Below are 17881 nucleotides of genomic sequence, written 5' to 3'. Positions count from 1 at the left end.
AATTTGTGCTTTAGTTGCCCGTGTTTCAACACGTTGTTATGGGAAGAGCGCATCCACAATGGGAGTAACACTTTCTGGCTAGCACGTAACTTAATTCATAACATTTGCGTACTTTTACGCAAGATACAAGTTGTAATGATACGTTTAAGTTGTGCATCTATATCTGATTAATCTCATATAGGATGTTTCATACAGAACGGGATTCAGTTTAGTAGTGTTAATTCACTCTTCAGCTTTACCTTATGCATAATAATAATTTGTAACATTTATACTGTGTACTAAGGTTGTAGCGGCATACTGGTTTGACGCTTACCAAATCAACATGACGGCTTATGCTCTCAACTCCATTGCACCCACACACGTGCAATGGAGAAAATGTCAGAGACAGAGGCTGTGATTTCCAATCTCTATCCCCTGCCGAAAAGTAAGTTAAAATCTGCAGTATGGGAATACTCTGAATATCAAAAAAAAAAAAAAGAACGAATGCGGGGTTGTCCTCGAGGATGGATATACATTTTGCAAACAATGTGGATGCAAAGAAGCAGTAAAAGGAGGAAATACATCGAACAAGTTTCTCCATATTCGAAAACACCATCCCTCCGTTTATAATTTAAGGCCGTATGATTTCCTAGATGCAAAGAGAATCCAGAAATTCAGTCATGAAAATGGAATTTACAGTATAAAGCAGATGCCACATAAAATGCGCAATTCGATGGCTGGATGAGCTGTAGAGCTGTAATAAATAAATAAATCTCAATATGCTTGTGTCTGTGAATATTACAGTGCAAAAACACTGCTATTTAATTATATAATCTGCTCGTTTTGCATTTCTCTTTGTGAATGAGTGGTGCCAATTCGTCTACTACAGACTCAAGTTTGCATTCCGCTCATGGTGTTTTCAGCGTCTGTTGTCTCCTACAAGGAAAAGAAAATATCCACAACTGCTCTAAGAGAAAACTTAAAGGGATAGTTCACCCAAAAATGAAAATTATCCCATGATTTACTCACCCTCAAGCCATCCTAGGTGTATATGACTATCTTCTTTCAGACGAACATGAGGGATGGCTTGATGGTGAGTAAATGGGATAATGGGATAATTTACGTGGGATAATTTTTGGGTTAACTAACCCTTTAATGAGCATTTCATCATTAAATTTGAGAAAAGACAATTGTCAAACTCTGAAACTTAAAGGTCTTTACTACAAATAAAAGTTTGGTTTAACTTGAAGAAATTATGACTGAAATATATTACTATTTTACAATAGAATGCACTTCAAGTTAATAAAAAAATAATAATACAATTTATTTAAACATTATTTTTAATCCATGTTTTAATTTAGTAAACCTCTGTTGTGCAGCACTTTGTCAGACCCAGAATTTCTGAGAATATAAAATATATTATGCTCTCTTTATGAACTTTTTTGAAAGTTTCAGTTGCATAGCTGTCTATGGAGGGACAGAAAACTCTCAGATTTTATCACAAACATCTTCATTTGTGTTACAAAGATGAACAAAAGTCTTACAGGTTTGGAATTGGGCTGAACGATTTTGGAAAATAATCTAATTGCGATTTTTTTAACCAATATTGCGACTGCGATTTAATATGCAATTTTTTAAAGCTCTTTGTGTTCTGTATTATTCAACAAAGACAAGCAATAAATCATTGTATATTAGGGGTGAAAAAAAATTAAGGTTGAACCACTGCAGTCGTCGTTGGTTTTAACAATGTCTTTAGTACCTTTCTGGACCTTGAATGTCGTGATTATATCACTGTCTATGGAAGAGTCATATACCTCTCTGATTTCATCAAATTTTTATAAATAAATAATTTGTGTTCTGAAGATGAATGAAGGTCTTACGGGTGTGAAACGACACGAGGGTGAGTAATTAATGACAGAATTTTCATTTTTGGGTAAACTAACCCTCTAAGGCAATGGTGACATCAGTTTAGAAATATCCATAATTCTACTTTGCTGAAAATACATCAATGTTTTAGACAAAAATGTCTGTACAAAGTCACTGAGAGCATAGTATGCATTTTAAATATTATCATTCCATGTTTTTACAAATTAACAATTGTTATCTATTGTTGTAATATTGTTTTTGGTTTTTTTAGATTTAAAATAGGCTACAGTTAGTGATTACATTAATTTGAAATATTCAGAAAAGTGCATATCCAATAATGTAGTTATAAATCTACTGATGAAGTCAGGCATTAAGAGAACTAGCAAGAATTCACTCCATTCATTAAGTATTGCAAACAGTAGTTTAATAATATCATTAAATATCATCCTGCAGGCTTAACAAGAAATTAAAAACAAGGTGTTCATTTTTTACTAGTCTTTCTTGTAAACAGCATCATTTACTCCAAACAAGAGTGAAAGTCTTGCATCGCAGCATGCAGCTTGTGGTGCAGATGCAATGTAGTGATGATGTGAAGCCATTTGAGTGTCATATATTAAGAGAGAGAGTGAGGATGCAGTAGAGCTGAGTCTGACAGAAAGATTTCAAATTATTGATTTCATCTGTTCATCTGTGATTAATTACTCATTGATTTAGAGGTGCAACAATGTATCAGCCAGCGATATTTATCAACTGATTTTTGATGAAATTAAACATATCAGCATATTGGCTATAGCATGAAAAAGGCAGACATAAACCGTTTACAGTTTATTAATTAACTGTGTGAAGGCACTGAGTTGTATAATGTCTGTTGCATAATCCAACATTTTCTCTGGGCAAAATAACTAATGTTGTTAATAGGCATGTGACGGTATCAAATTTTCATGTTGCGATAATTGCTGAAGCTTTTATCACGGTATACAGTATTATCACGATATTGAAATAAGCCGCAAAAAAAAGTGCTGTCATACTATAATAGGTTTAAGATCTCTTTCTTATAACAAAAAGGACTCTGAACATTTAAATATAATAATGCAATACACAAAAAAAATTAAGTAAAAAGTTTCAAACAGATGAAAGTGCAAAAGAATTATAAAGAACAACAGGTAACACTTTACAATAAGGTCTCATTATTTAATGTTATTTAATGCATTAAGATTAAAAATGAGCAATAGCTACATTTGTTACAGAAGGTATTATTTTTTGTTAATGTTAGTTAAAAAATGCAACGGATCATTGTTAGTTTTAGCTCAGGTCCATTAAATAATTACAACAACTGATTTAGTAATGTTATTAAACATTAACTAAGATTAATAAATGCTTTAGAAGTATTTTTCATTGTCGGTAATAAATTAACATGTTAACTAATGAAGCCTTACGTCACTTAGTGTTACTGAACAATAACAAATAATCAGAACATTTTCAATCATTATAGGGCATGTTGTAATCCAGATTAAAATATAAAAATGTTTGGTAACACTTTACAATAAGTTTCATTAGTTAGCATTAGTTAACTACATTAGTTAACATGAACTAACATGAACTTATACAGCATTTATTAATCTTTGTTAATGTTAATTTCAACATTTACTAATACATTATTAAAATCTTGTTAGTTAATGCACTGAACAAACATGAACATACAATGAACAACTGTATTTTCATTAACTAACATTAACAAAGATTAGTAAATACAGTAACAAATGTATTGCTCATGGTTAGTTCATGCTAGTTAATACATTAACTAAAGTTTAACTAATGAACATTATTGTAAAGTGTTACCAAATGTTCATATGTGTTACCAAATAAATAGCCTATTAAGTCTTCAAGTATTAAGTATTTTATGCTGTGATGAACAACATTGCGAATGCAAAAAAACTGAATGGCTGTTTGAAGCATTTTAAATCCTGTTAGCGCAGCTGCTTTGTTTCCGGGGTAACCGCTGCATTTCTGCTGTTCCAACAGCACCCTCTGCTGTCAGAGAGTTAACGTGCACTTTCATTCAGCGCGTCTCCTTCACTCGTTCCGCCATGTGCTTGTCATGCACGTTGGGCTCGTTTACATCAGTGCGCATGCCTTTTTGACGCAGCATACAGCAGTGTTGAGCATTTTAAACGGTTGATGGGTAAAGTACTCTTAAAATGTATTATAAAAATGTGAATAATTCATAATAAATAATTATTCACTGTATTTTTAAGTGCCCACGATAACAATATCGTGCATATTTATTATCGTGATATATTGTATTACCGAATATCGGCACAATTGCTTAAAGCCATAGAAGCTGAAGCTCCTGATAATGGTAAGGGGCGTTACATTTCCAGCACACGATTGAGGTGTTTGACCAATTACAATGCACTGGTCTGCTGGCAAATCAGAGCACTCTGAGCTTTCCAGAAAGGAGGGGCTTTGTAGAAATCAGCATGTGCCAGACAGACTGGAAATAGAGGAGATGCAATAATATACAGTATGTAAAAAAATGTTTTTTTGAACATTAAAGCATGTTAGCCCAATAAACAAAATGATTAACTTATAAAATCATATGACCCCTTTAAATCGATATCTGCAAAAAAAAAAAAATCTTAGAGTAAAACTATGTGCAATACCCTCGCCAAAATTCAGACCCTGCTAGATAAATTCTGTCTTAGCACGATGTTTGACATTGGCTATTGAACAATATTGATCACACTATTAATGCACAATCTTTAGGTTCAGGCAGACATTCAGTACTGTCCTGATTTCCCTCGATGCTGGACATCATTTATATGACTTAAACTCATGAATGAAACTGGACTTACACATCTAATCTGTAGCTATATCTACAAGATGTCACCACTGAAAAGCCTGTCCAAGTAATCATTATCCTACTGTCAGTTTCTAAGAGGACTATAGAGGTTGATGTCTTGTGCAACTACGGCCTCATTTACAGCAATGCTGTTTCGCTGATACGCACCAGTCAAGCTTTACGTTCCAAAATAAACTAAACAGAGTGTATATTCTGTTTATTTTTGCAACTCACCTTATTTTAGCTTTTAAAATAAACTAAAGAGAGTGTTTTAATAATGTCCCATTAAAAGGTTTTATTCAGCCTGCTATAGAAAAAGAATCTGAAGCCTACTAGGGTTGGGCCTATAATTCGTCGTTGTTTTGCACAATAAAAACTTTACTGTTTAAATTGTGTTCATTGAATGGTTTTGAATGTAATTTGTATTGTGATCGGGAACAACATTATGTTATGTTTTTTCCGTAATTTGAATACGGAAGGCGTTCTGGCGGAAGTTAGATATTTGACGTCATAACTTGTTAAAATAGTTTTTTTTTTTTTTTTTTTTTTTTTTTTTTTTAATACAAACCCATCGCTTCGCTTCAGAAGGCCTTTATTAACCCCTCAGAGCCATGTGGAGTGCACGTTTATGATGGATAGATGTGGATAGAAGCTTTTTCTTCAGCTCATACTCGTGTGTTCCGTTCACTGCCATTATAAAGCTCAGATGCGTCAGGATATTTATTAATATTTCTTCGATTATGTTAATCAGAAAGAAGAACGTCATTGTTAAGACCCTGAGATATTTTGTGTCTGTTTCAATGGTCATTGTGTGTGTATACTCTCTCTCTCTGTGTGTGTATAGACATGTTTGTGTTCCAGGTGGGCGTTGTCTCCATTAACCTGTGGAAAACTGTGATTGGTCCTGCCAAGCACCTGACCCACACATAAGGACCGCCCCAAACACTCAGCCTCTGCCTCGTGCCTCGTTGACTTTGTGCTTTACGCCATCGTTCTTCACATTCATTGACTTTTCCTTCGCTATTGTTCGTTTCGTCATCATTTGATTGATAAAGAGTGTCGTGCCAGAGAGACCGTGAGTGTTTAGTGAAACTGTGAGTGTTTGTTTATTGTTATTGTTGTTTCTGATTCCCCGGTTTATTTGATCATTGCCCATTTGACTATGACTTGAATTCCGAATATGATTTGTTTGCCAAAAGACTCTGTAAATACTGCTGTAAATATTCTTGTAAATACTGTTTCACACTGCCAGCTCAACATCATGATGTCTGTCAGCCCAACTCTAAAGCCTACACTTTATTTTTCATAGTATTATACAAAATTTTGCTTTTCTTAACTTAATCATTGTCACCACAATCCAAGGGCAATTCAACAATCAGAGAAGGAGAATTCTGCTTAAACTTTAGAACAAAACCTATTTCACGGGAGACTTTCACAACGGTCTCATAAAAAAGCTGACAAATGTACACCGTCACTACACGCAAGGTCTAGCAAGGAATGACATGAGGGTGAGTAATTAATGACAGAAATTTCATTTTTGGGTTACTAACCCTTTTAGATTTCATCAAGGTTTGCTACTGAATATTAGACAGTGTGACCATGACACTAAATTAAGTCAAAAAACAAGCAGCAGCACACATCAACACTGAAAGTAGATATCAATGTTCAATCAAGTTGAATGGTCTTACGCTCAAACGACTAAAGATAACATTAAAAGATTGTCCCTCACCCTGTCTTTCATTCTCCAGCTCTGAGCCAAAGCTTTGGATCCCTCAATCTTCTCTGTGTGCCGTTTCTTCATGAAGGCAAGTGGAAGGTTCCAGTCAGTCATGTCCACCTCCTCCTCCTCCGCCAGACCCACCACAGGGGAGTGAAGGAGCTCAGCGTCCATTTTTATAAATAATCTGGACAAAGAACATATGGAAAAATACAATTATGTGACTGTACATTTGCAGAACTAAAATGTAGAAAGTAGACAGACAGAGTCGTGGTGTACTACTGAAATGATTCTATTAAATAATTCATAATCTGAATTATTAGCACAAAGAGTATTAAAAGTAAAAAATAGGTTGGAGACTATATCAAATGTTACATTATTTTTTTCCCAATTCTTATGACAAACCAATGCCAATTCAAAGCAAATTTCAGCAGTAATATCAGATTCCAAGAACAGCTGGAAAAAGGTCAAAACCCTATAATCATAAACAAGAAGCAAATGTGAGTGACGAGTGCAATTTTGCCACCATTTAAAAAAAAAAAAAAAAAAACTCTCATACTTCCTCAATACTTCCGACAAACCGACAAAGCTGATTTCTGATGGTCTAGAAACACATCCCAGAGTTTTCAGATGCTCTAGAGAAAGATCTCTGAACTTGCCACATGGTCCAGAAACACATTAGGTGTGTTCGATATTAGGTGTGATGGTCTTAGTGATCGATGAGATTTGCTGCTTACAGTCAGAGGAGGAGTTGAGCTTTCTTTATCGCAGATGAAGCGAATTAAATGCAATGTTTGTCAAATCAACAGATGTTTTAGATGTTTATAGCAACAGAAACAGATTTCATTCAAAACTTAATGCCTGTATGTACAAGAATGAAGTTCAACAGCATATACTATTTATATACAAATAAAATGGGGTCTATACCAAGTTTATTTTGATAAACATGACACAATTTAACATCAAATTTGCATAAAAAGAGTTTTTTACAGATTTGTGTCAGAATAAATATAAAACATGTCATGTCATGTCAAGTCTGGCCAATTATCAAAAGCTGTATGGTCATCAGAGCTCATGCAGCCACTCTAAAGAAGCTGTACTGACTGAGCCTATTTACTGTCTCAATTCAGGCAAAATTTCTAACATGCACTGCTCTAAGTCAGATGCTTATCGGAGTGCGCAGTGGCGCATGAATTCGAACACACCTATTGCAAGGGGTTGGCTTGACAAGTCTCTGTTTCATCAGCAATTTATACCAATTAAACTTTTAAATAAATTTTTTACTGATGAGTACTTCACAACAGAAACACTGGCTCAGTCAATGGTATACATTTGGAGCAAAACTACCTGTTTGTACCTCATTCGTGATGATGAGGGAATGTATAGAGAAACCAGTTTACAATCATTATTTCCGCAATAGCATTTGGTGCCACTGGTGGTGCAGAATATTGTGTAACTTATAAATGCTCACTGCAGCTCTCATACTGATATCAAACAATTCTGACTTTAAAACAATTCTGCACTAAAACTAAAAACCAATTGTGATTTCATTTGCTTTTTTGTACTACTTCAAACTAAGCGATTAATCAGTGGAAGCAACGGTAGCATGTAAGTGTTTGCTTAATACCAGTTTCTGTTGTTTAGATTAATATTTGCTGCTAGGAAGGATTAAATTGTTTACTGTTTATTTGGAGTTTCTATTTTTATTCTAATTTGCATTTTGATTGCATGTATTTTCAATTAGATTAGCTGTCGGTAAGCTATTTGTTTTTTGTATTGCTCCCAACATGTATTGCACTTAAGTGACGAACTGTCCACAGTAGTTTCGATTTTGCATACTATAGGCTTTTGTTTTGCTAATTAGAAAAGGTGTGTACAGATGTATTCACTTCAGCTTGAAAAGTTGCAATGTCAAACCTCAGTTGCATCCATCATATCTTGTTGCCCCATTAAAAATCTGCAATAAGTTTTAAATGAACATCTTTGAATTTTATAGTATTTTTCTACAAATTGTTTTTCATGAATGTATTTAATAAGAAAACAAATTGTAATTTGTTTTTATTCACATTTTATCATATTTACCACTACACTTTCACATATTTTTTCCCCACTAAATGTTTAGATTTTATGAACTTACTGTAGTTTATAATATTTTTGTAATAGATTATGATTACATTGTTTTGTATTCATTTGTTGCTTTTCTCCAATAATGAAATAGCGAATAAAGTCGCTATTTTTGTTTTATTTTTGTGCACAAAAAGTATCAGGGCCATCATAGGGCTAGGTATCGATACAGATGTCCCAATTCCAATTTCAAAACCATAGCTACAACTAATAAAAATTTCAAATATTATTAAAGACAAGTAAACAGTCATTATTAAAAAAAAGAAAAAAAAAAAAAAGAACAAATAATCAAACTACAAGCAATAGCACACACAAATAAATACAGTAGAAAAAAGATACAAATGAAATAATCAGTGCTTTGCAGGTTTTTCAGGTAGGTCTAAAAGTAGTTTTCAGGTACAGAAATTGAATAAAGTAATCAAATGTAAAACAACACTGCATATAATCTTCACTGTAGAAATTAAATAAAGGTTAAAGTTACAAAAAAAGTTATTCAGTGAAGAGCAGTGAGTGATTTCTTTGTCTTTTGTAGTTTGATTAACATTAAAAACACAGACAGCAGCAGGAATATTAGGCTGCTGTCACTTTAATACTAATGAATGGATCCAATATATTGATACACATGTTGTCTTTCACTTAAGCCATAACTGACTATGTTTACTAGGATACTCGCCAAGGCGAGCATTTTGAGATAAATCTGTGTGAATTTGTCCATTCAAGCACAAGGAGATGGGAAAGAAAATGTATTTTTTTATTTGCATGCTGTCTGAAACAAGCAGTTTTCTGTTTGCGCACACACAAAACTTCTCACACTGTGCTCGCCAGTTCTCTTTCGCATCTCCTTTGCTTGAATTCTTCAATTGGCAAAGCTTGAAAATGTATGTAAATGATAAACTTTTGTGACCATGCAGCACTGGCCCGATCGGGACAGTGACAGTTCCTACAACTGTTTGGAATGTCTTTCATGCTTAAAGGCGCACCTGCATTCGAAATGTTAAGTACTGAATGAATGAAAGGGTCCCCACTGTTTTGCAAGGTAAATAAGAGGATGAAATCTAGCGGAGAGAACTAATAATAAGATTAACGTCAATCAGATATTATGTTCAATGTTTGCGGAAATAAATACAGAAAAAAATATTGATTCGTGGCTTTTGAGAATCGATATTGAATCAACCACATTAAAAAAAAAAATAAATAAATAAATTAAATCGAAAAATATATTTTTTGCCCAGCCCTACTTATTAAAGCTACCCAAGTTATTCAATTATCATTGTTTTCATAATCGTTGTAAGCCAAAATCGAAATCAAGAATCAATTACGATTAATCGCACAGCCTTAATTCATGTGCTACAGTTTTGTTCACTTTTGAGAAACATGTCAACTGATAGGAAAAGGAAGACTTCAGTGATGAAGAAGAAATAAAACCGATGAGTAGCGGCAGCCAAAACGTGCCAGCATTCACTCAACCAGAAATTCTGATTTGAACTGAAATTCTGATTTGCACTGCTGCAGGGATTATGTCAAGGTTGCCCCATTTCGCCACACCTGTTTATATTGGCAACTCAACTATTAGCCAATTATATTAAGAATAGTGCCTTGCAAGGAATTAATATAATGGGACAGGAGACTGTCATCAGTCTAATACTTTTAAAACCTTTTCCAACACTGATAAAAATGGATTTTTGATTTTACTCAGTTTAAGGCAAGTGGTTACACTAAATCATTTTATCTTCATTTTAAACATTTTTGGTTGAACATAACCAATGTTTTTTAGTTATTTCAGTTCAAATATACTGAGTTGATTCCAATATCTTCAAGTCTGTGATTCTGAGTAAATGGAAAAGACCTGTTTGTATTTGACATTCAGATATGTTGTACAACTAAAAGACTGTCTGCAATGAGCACAGCACAAATAGGAAGATACTTGTTATTGCACTGGCATTAGCAAAGTAATTGCTCACTGGACATAGCATCTTTGTACATGCAGCCATCTACCAAACCACAAACTCTACTCTTCAGCACAATGGTAACCATAAAAACTTCAACATAACAGGAACTCTTTTAAATGTCCAACAAAGCTGAACATTAAACATTAACAGGTCTTTCCTTTACACTAGGAGTGTAATGATACATCGTTATTTCAAAATATCGTGATATAAAAATGTGAAGATATGTATATGAGTTAGTTTTATCCAAGTCTCAGCTTACTGTATTTATAAGGTAGGATACAACGGGGCTGATGTCCATTTCGCATTACACAGTTGATGGAAACACACGCAGATGCGCACATTCTTGAGCTGAATTTTTATTAATGCAAAGTTGGATGGAAACCCGGTTATTGTCTGCATCAAACCATGCTTCCGAACAAATGTCATACACTTCTGCGCAGTGGCGTAGCGCAAATCCGCGGGGGTTCAACCAAGAAGGGGAGCCAATGGATATCACACAAAAAGCAACGTGCAAACTTTGCGGAAAAGTTATGCAGGTAAAAGCTTAACCTCGGTCAGTATTCAAAGTGAAAGTAAAAGTGACGGAGCTGCCTGACGCTGCATTAACGGAGCATTTTCTCTCAGAGACGAATTTCAACATAATATGCTGATAACGGTATATAACTGTCTTAATGTATTCCATTATTTCTCTTGTTGCCCGTACATATAGTGAAACAAATGAGAAGAATAGTATTTCGTGTTAAACAGCTTGTTTTTTTTGTTGTTTTTTTTTAAAGTTGGTGCTTGAAGTAGCCTAAAGCTGCTCTTAATTTTCATTTATGACTGTAGTGTTAGGAAATATTATAGACTGTTAATAATTATAATTATAGGTCTAATTCATTGTATAATAGACATAAAAAATGTTTAAAACATTTTCAAAGAGGAGCTGATAGCCTAATCTTTTATTATCCTCACAGCACGTCAGTTATGCGGGGATGCGCTGTGAAATTATTGCGGGGCAAATTTATTATAATATTAATTTAATAATAAAAGTAGCTTACCTAATAGTAATAATAATAGACTAGAAGAATGTAACAGGCTTACATTAATTGGAAATGCCAAATCCTCTTAAAATTGCCAATATTTGTCGGAGTAACGTAGCCCTCAATCACGCTGCAGTGTTTGTCAGAGCTGCCCCAAGCACAGAGTGAAATTCTCCGACTCCGATACAGGAAAAATAAAACAGAACTTATAACATTGGGGCTAATATGTTAGCAAGCAAGCTGCTGGTAGTTTTGGACTACAGTCCTTAAAGTTAACTACAAGTAAGCGAACCTTCAACCAGCTGTAGCATTATGCCAGTTCCCGACGGTTCTATGCTATCCGTTGTTTCTTTCACTAAGTGAAGCAACACCTCATAGTTTACTAGTAATATATAGTAAATATATAGCCATAGGACTTTGAAATATCAGAATTTAAGCCTTAGGCTACCTTTATCTCCCAGGACTGTTGTTGAATCTTCAAAAAGTTTCAATTCACATGCGGCAGCAGCACATTCCACCGCACCAATAACACAGGGCTGCCCGCGGACGTGCCTGGCTTTAAATCGGCGCTACTAAACAAGGATATCGGCCGATGCCGATATATTAAAAAAAGACAAATATCGGCCCGATATATCGGTCGACCTCTAGATATAATGTTTCATATTGTTCGGTATCGATAATTATTGAAAAAAATTTAATAAACTTTTTTCAAAAAAAGGACAGTGGAAAAAAAGTTTGAATTTAACCAATGCATTTTTAATTAAAGCAAACCACAAATAATTTTAAATAAAAATTAAAATGTAAACAAATCTTTCTTATTTATTTAATCTTTATATAAAATATAAGCGTTAAAGAAACTTAGAGCTGCACAATTCTGTATAAATTGAGAAACGTTTTTGTTTTGTCAAACTAAGATCACAATTCTGAATGACAACTAAATGAAATTTAGGTTCTGGCAAAATATTAATTGCTGTAGTCTATTTTAAAAAATTTTATTTATTTGAATTAATTATTTTTTTAAAAATCTGTTTGGATGTATGATTCAATGACTCACTCATAAATACTCTTGTTTCATTACTGGATGAATCAGTGCATTTGAAAATCTGTTGAATGAAGATTCAATATCAAATACATTTTTTAACACTCACTTGTCGCCACCTGGTGGTGAAACAATGTAATCGATAAATGCGTCGTTTTCAGCACCAAGTTTCTTTCAGAAGCTGATTTGCTCAATTTTGACAACATAAACATTAGTGTTGTTATGGCCCAAGCCATAGTATTTATTATTATTATTATTATTATTTAGCGTGGTGTATATTTTTCTCTTTGTATTGATTTGGTCCATTCTCTTCTCCTGAGGGTAAGCTCCGCCCCTGTACACCTGAAGCCCATTCATTCACGACGCTCCGGGTTGGATATAAGACGGGAGAGTGTAGACGTGGGGGGGAACTGCTGAGTGTGTCGATCCTGTGCTGCTTCCATCAGAACTCCAGTCGCCAAGCCGTCACTGCCACTGTCTTTAGCTCAATGTGAGCGTGGCGCATATTTGTGGGGAAGCTCTTGCTGTCTGTGCATACGCTGATGACCGGCTGTGTTCAAATGAGCTCCGTGTGCGTCCTGACGTCCAGCCGTCATTGATAAGCTGTCTATTGTGTTTTATTTTCCTTGTATTTCTTTTCATGTCTTGTTGATCTGTGTGTTTGTTTGTTTACTTTGTTTAATGGTACTTGTGTCAAAGATACTGTGTGGTTGAAAACTAGGGATGAACCGATACCATTTTTTAAGGACCGAGTACTGATACTTTTTTTTCCTGATACTCACCGATACCGATGCCGATGCCTATACATTTATTAATCTCTCTCTCTCTCTCTTTTTTTTTTTTTTTTTTTTTTTGATGTTGCAGTTTTCCAAGCACAGTCGGTTTCGTGAGATACTCCATACGATGGACATTTTGACAAATATGTGCGCATTTGACCATTCAGGCACAAGGAGAAATGATAGCGCTGTCTGAGAGAACTGGGAGAGAGATTCTGGTCTGTGTCATTCAACGTGTTTCTGCATATCCCGCCTTCACTAATCGATAACGAATTGTGATTGAAAGCATGCAGTTCGTAATGTGTAGGTAGTCATCATTAATTTTGAAGTATTTCCACACCTCTGAGGCTGACATTGTTTCTGCTGCTGCCATCGGTGTCTCTGTGCACGGAAAATTCTGTCAGTTACGCCACTTGAGGCATCGGTCTTTGGTATCGAGGGTATTTTTACAAGTACGAGTACAAGTACACGAGCTTGGTATTGGGCCTGATACTGGTATCGGTGCATCCCTATTGAAAACACTGTGCAGCTGTTTATACCGACATGTCAACTGCTCTCTCAAGACGAACTTTGAAGTAGATCAACTGTAAGACATAAGAAAACCATGAAACTGCCACACTGACAAGCTGATATGTCCTTTTTTATTCACAATCTCCTCGTCACCGGCAGGTACAGCACTCATTTTCATGTGTTTGTGTGCTCTGATTTCACATGGCGCAACTGAACTCTGCAGCAACTTGTTTTCGTCTCACTCCTGGCGCGTCTGTTTGGGACCGAGCGAACTTGAGAGTTGTTCATGCAACCAAACTTCATATCTGTTTACATTTTAACGCATTTAAGTGAAACTATATCGAGAGTTATATCGGACATTTTTTCTATCGTTATCAAGACGTACCGCCGATAAATATCGATACCGTTTTATCGCCCAGGCCTACATCACAGCACCAAATATTTAATACTTAAAATGGGCTCTTTTTTTTCCTTTTTTTTTTTCCAAACTTATTAAAATATGAAAATGTTTATGGACTGTAACATGCCCTATATTGATTGAAAATTTTCTGATTATTTGTTTTTGTTCAGTAACACTTAGTGACATAAGGCTTCATTAGTTAACATGTTAATTCATTATTACCAAACTGACGGTGAAAAATACTTTTATTATAGCATTTATTAATCTTAGTTAATGTTATTTTTTAGTTAATGTTTAAAAACATTACTAAAATCAAAAGTTGTAATTATTATTTAATGGACCTGAGCTAAAACTAACAATGATCAGTTGTATTTTTTAAGTAACATTAACAAAAAAATAATAATACTGTCACGTAACGTATTAGATGAAGCTCACGAAGACGAGGATAAACAGGAAACACGATCTTTAATGACGAAACTTAGAAAACTCTGTGGGATTACAAATTTAAGAATCTGTTTAAGATCTGCTGATCCTACATCCTGACATAACCTCACATGAAATATTAAGGTGAAGTATATTGTATTTAACATTTTGAGGTAAAGATAATGACAATTTAAGGAGATCAAGGCAGGCAGCCCAGGTGTCTGTAACATTAACCTTTTGTCTTCATGCACTTCCTAACCATTTGGCTCAAGATACAGCTGTGCCTTTGTCTCTATGATAATGTAAAGGTATGGGCCATACTGTCAGACTGAGTGGATTAGCACCTATGCATTTGAATGACACCGTTATGCTGATTAGATCTTGGCTGGGAAATGTAGGGAATGGGCTGATTCCTGCACTGCATTTGCATGCTTTGTTTAGATTGTCTCCACCTCTACTCTATGTATCCCTCCCCCTTGAATGTATATGAACTACCAAGTAAACTGCCTTGGTTAGACTTGGATGACTACAGCGACCCACAGCACGTTTCTCAATAAAGAGTAACTTCTGCTTGAAAGATATCCCAACGTCTCCTGGTCTCTGCTTCGACGAGGAAAAAGTTTCCTACAACTCTTTACAAACACAATAACAAATGCACACATTGACGAGATCGGACAAAGACTGAGGGAGAACACAAGGTATAAATACACAGGGGCTAACTAGATAACTAATGAGATGACAGGTGAACTAAATTACTAATCAGACAGATGGGAGAAAACTAGGTCATGGGAATGAACCAAAAACACAGTGAAAGAGGGAGACACCGACTATACATGTAATAAATACCTTCTGTAACAAATGTAGCTATTGTTCATTCTTAATCTTAGTTAATGCATTAACTAACATTAAATAATGAGACCTTGTAAAGTACTACCTGTTGTTCTTTATAATTCTTTTGCACTTTAATCTGTTTGAAACATTTTACTTTATAATTTGTGTACTGTGTTATTGTATTTAAACGTTCAGAGTTTTTTGTTCTAAGAAAAAGAGTTCTTAAACCTGTTATACTATGACAACACTTTTTTTTTGCAACTTATTTCAATATTGTGAATACCGTATACTGTGATAAAGCTTAAGCAATTATCGCAACATAAAAATTTGATACGTCACATGCCTTCTTTACAGTGGATAGGAAACTGTCTTGTATCAACTGCATCACATTATGTAAATCACCATCTTTGCTTAATGTTATGAACAGCAGCTACGCTAATTATTCTCCATTTGCTTTTCTGTTTTATCTCAGGTTGCCTATCCCGAGGTAACTAGAAAGTATATCAGCTCCAGTTTGGATCTAGCCTTATGAAGATTTCAGACGCCTCAACACTTGTGAAGAGATGACCCCAACCCCTGTGAGGACTTCAGATGACGCAAACTCTGGATCAACATGCACCATTTCAAATTTTGCTATATATCCTAAATATTGTTAACATGTATTCATTACTTCAATGAGCTCATTGTTCCTGCCTTAAATTAATACATTGCTAAAATTAATACATTGTAAGCTAACTGCGTGATTTGTATACATTTCTAAAATTACATAATTTGGACACCGTCACCTCTGATAACAGATTACTCTAAATTGTAATGTTGACATGCATTTTCTGTAAAACTGCTTTGAAACGATATGTATTGTGAAAAGCGCTATACAAATTAATGTGAATTGAATTGAAAATAGTCCAGTGCAGTGGTACAACGAGCACACTCAGGCTCTTAAGAGAGCAGCCAGAAAAAAAGGAGTGCAGCTGGAAGAAAACAAAACTAGAAGTTTTTCACATTTAGTGAAAAGAAGGGTTTTTTTGCATACAGAAAGGCCCTAAAAACTGCTAGATCTGCTTATTTTTTTCAAATCTCTTAGATAGGGTTCGATTTTTCTGATTTTTTCGATTAATTCGAGTTCAATGTTTTTGCCTCTATTTTATTATTTTTAAAATCAAGAAATCTCGATTTTGAATAAAAATGTTAGCAAACGTTACAATTAGACATGTTGACAATACAGCAATGACAACCGTTAAGAGAAGAAAATGATCTGACCACATGATGAAGCATCTGATTAACTGCTCTTGTGTAACATAGAACACATCGCTAATCTTAAGCAACTGTTCACTCAGAAATGCATTAATGTGTTGAAAAAAAGAAGACGCAGGCAGTGGATTGGGAAAAAAGCAAAGTTATTAAACGCGAGTTGAACTTTTTTTTAACTTGATCACCATGTTTTTAGAATGTCGTTTCCTGGGTGAGACACTGCAAAAGATGCAAGACACAAGTGCGTCAGCCAAACATGTCCACCAAACATAAAAACAATAGGAAAAATAGCGCAGTGGAATGCAAAAACCTGTAAAGAACTACTACTGTATGTTTGATATTTCACGTTTGCATGATAGTGACAGGCTGAAAGGTGCTGTTATATTCTGTTTTTACAAAGGTAGCCTATTACTGGTGTTATTTATTGCTATTACTTTTTGGCTAAGAAATATGTAGCATTTTTCTTATTTTATACGATTTCTGAATATATAGGATATGTTTAAGACATATATGAAATATGTTTGTACAACATTTGCCTTCATATTTCATGCATATTTTCTGCAAAGATATTTAACAAATAAGTCATTTATTTTACATTTACATCATATTGATCACTTCAATTGATCACTTGGTGCTCTTGGAATAGAAAATTTTTTTTAACCACAGGGTTAATAAAGAGAATGTTACTTGAATTATATTGTAGTTAAGTTTATAAGTTGACTAGTTAAACAAAAAAATAAATAAATAAATAATATCGAAATCGTGAATCGGTCAATCGTTCTGAAAAAAATAAATAAATAAAAAATATCGACATTTTATTTTTTGCCATATGCATGAAATATGAAGGCAAATGTTGTACTAACATATTTCATATATGTGTTAAACATATCCTATATATTCAGAAATTGTATAAAATAAGAAAAATGCTACATATTTCTTAGCCAAAAAGTAATAGCAATAAATAACACCAGTAATAGGCTACCTTTGTAAAAACAGAAAATAACAGCACTTTTCAGCCTGTCACTATCAGTCCTACTCTTAGAAGAAAACAAACTCAACCCTAGGTATTTATTTGATCCAGTGGCTAAATTAACAAGAAATAAAGCTTCAACTTCCGACATTTCCAAACAGCACAGCAGTAATGACTTTATG

At 34.4% G+C, this 17881-nt stretch overlaps 1 protein-coding gene across 5 annotated transcripts in view; it reads right to left on the bottom strand.

The window, feature by feature from the left end:
• The window catches only part of rptor (regulatory associated protein of MTOR, complex 1), a 288348-nt gene that overhangs the window by 246844 nt on the left and 23623 nt on the right, over positions 1–17881 (bottom strand). For all 5 annotated transcript variants that reach the window (XM_051898086.1, XM_051898081.1, XM_051898084.1 and 2 more), the window contains exon 2: positions 6417–6591. In XM_051898086.1, the coding sequence (XP_051754046.1) occupies positions 6417–6578 (162 nt within the window). In that variant the 5' untranslated portion in view covers positions 6579–6591. The remainder of the gene's footprint in view (positions 1–6416; positions 6592–17881) is intronic.

This window comes from Ctenopharyngodon idella, chromosome 6 (assembly GCF_019924925.1).
Source record: "Ctenopharyngodon idella isolate HZGC_01 chromosome 6, HZGC01, whole genome shotgun sequence".
Lineage (NCBI taxonomy): Eukaryota > Metazoa > Chordata > Actinopteri > Cypriniformes > Xenocyprididae > Ctenopharyngodon > Ctenopharyngodon idella.
Note: the sequence above shows the minus strand (reverse complement) of the source record. Positions and strands in the feature narration are given on the sequence as shown.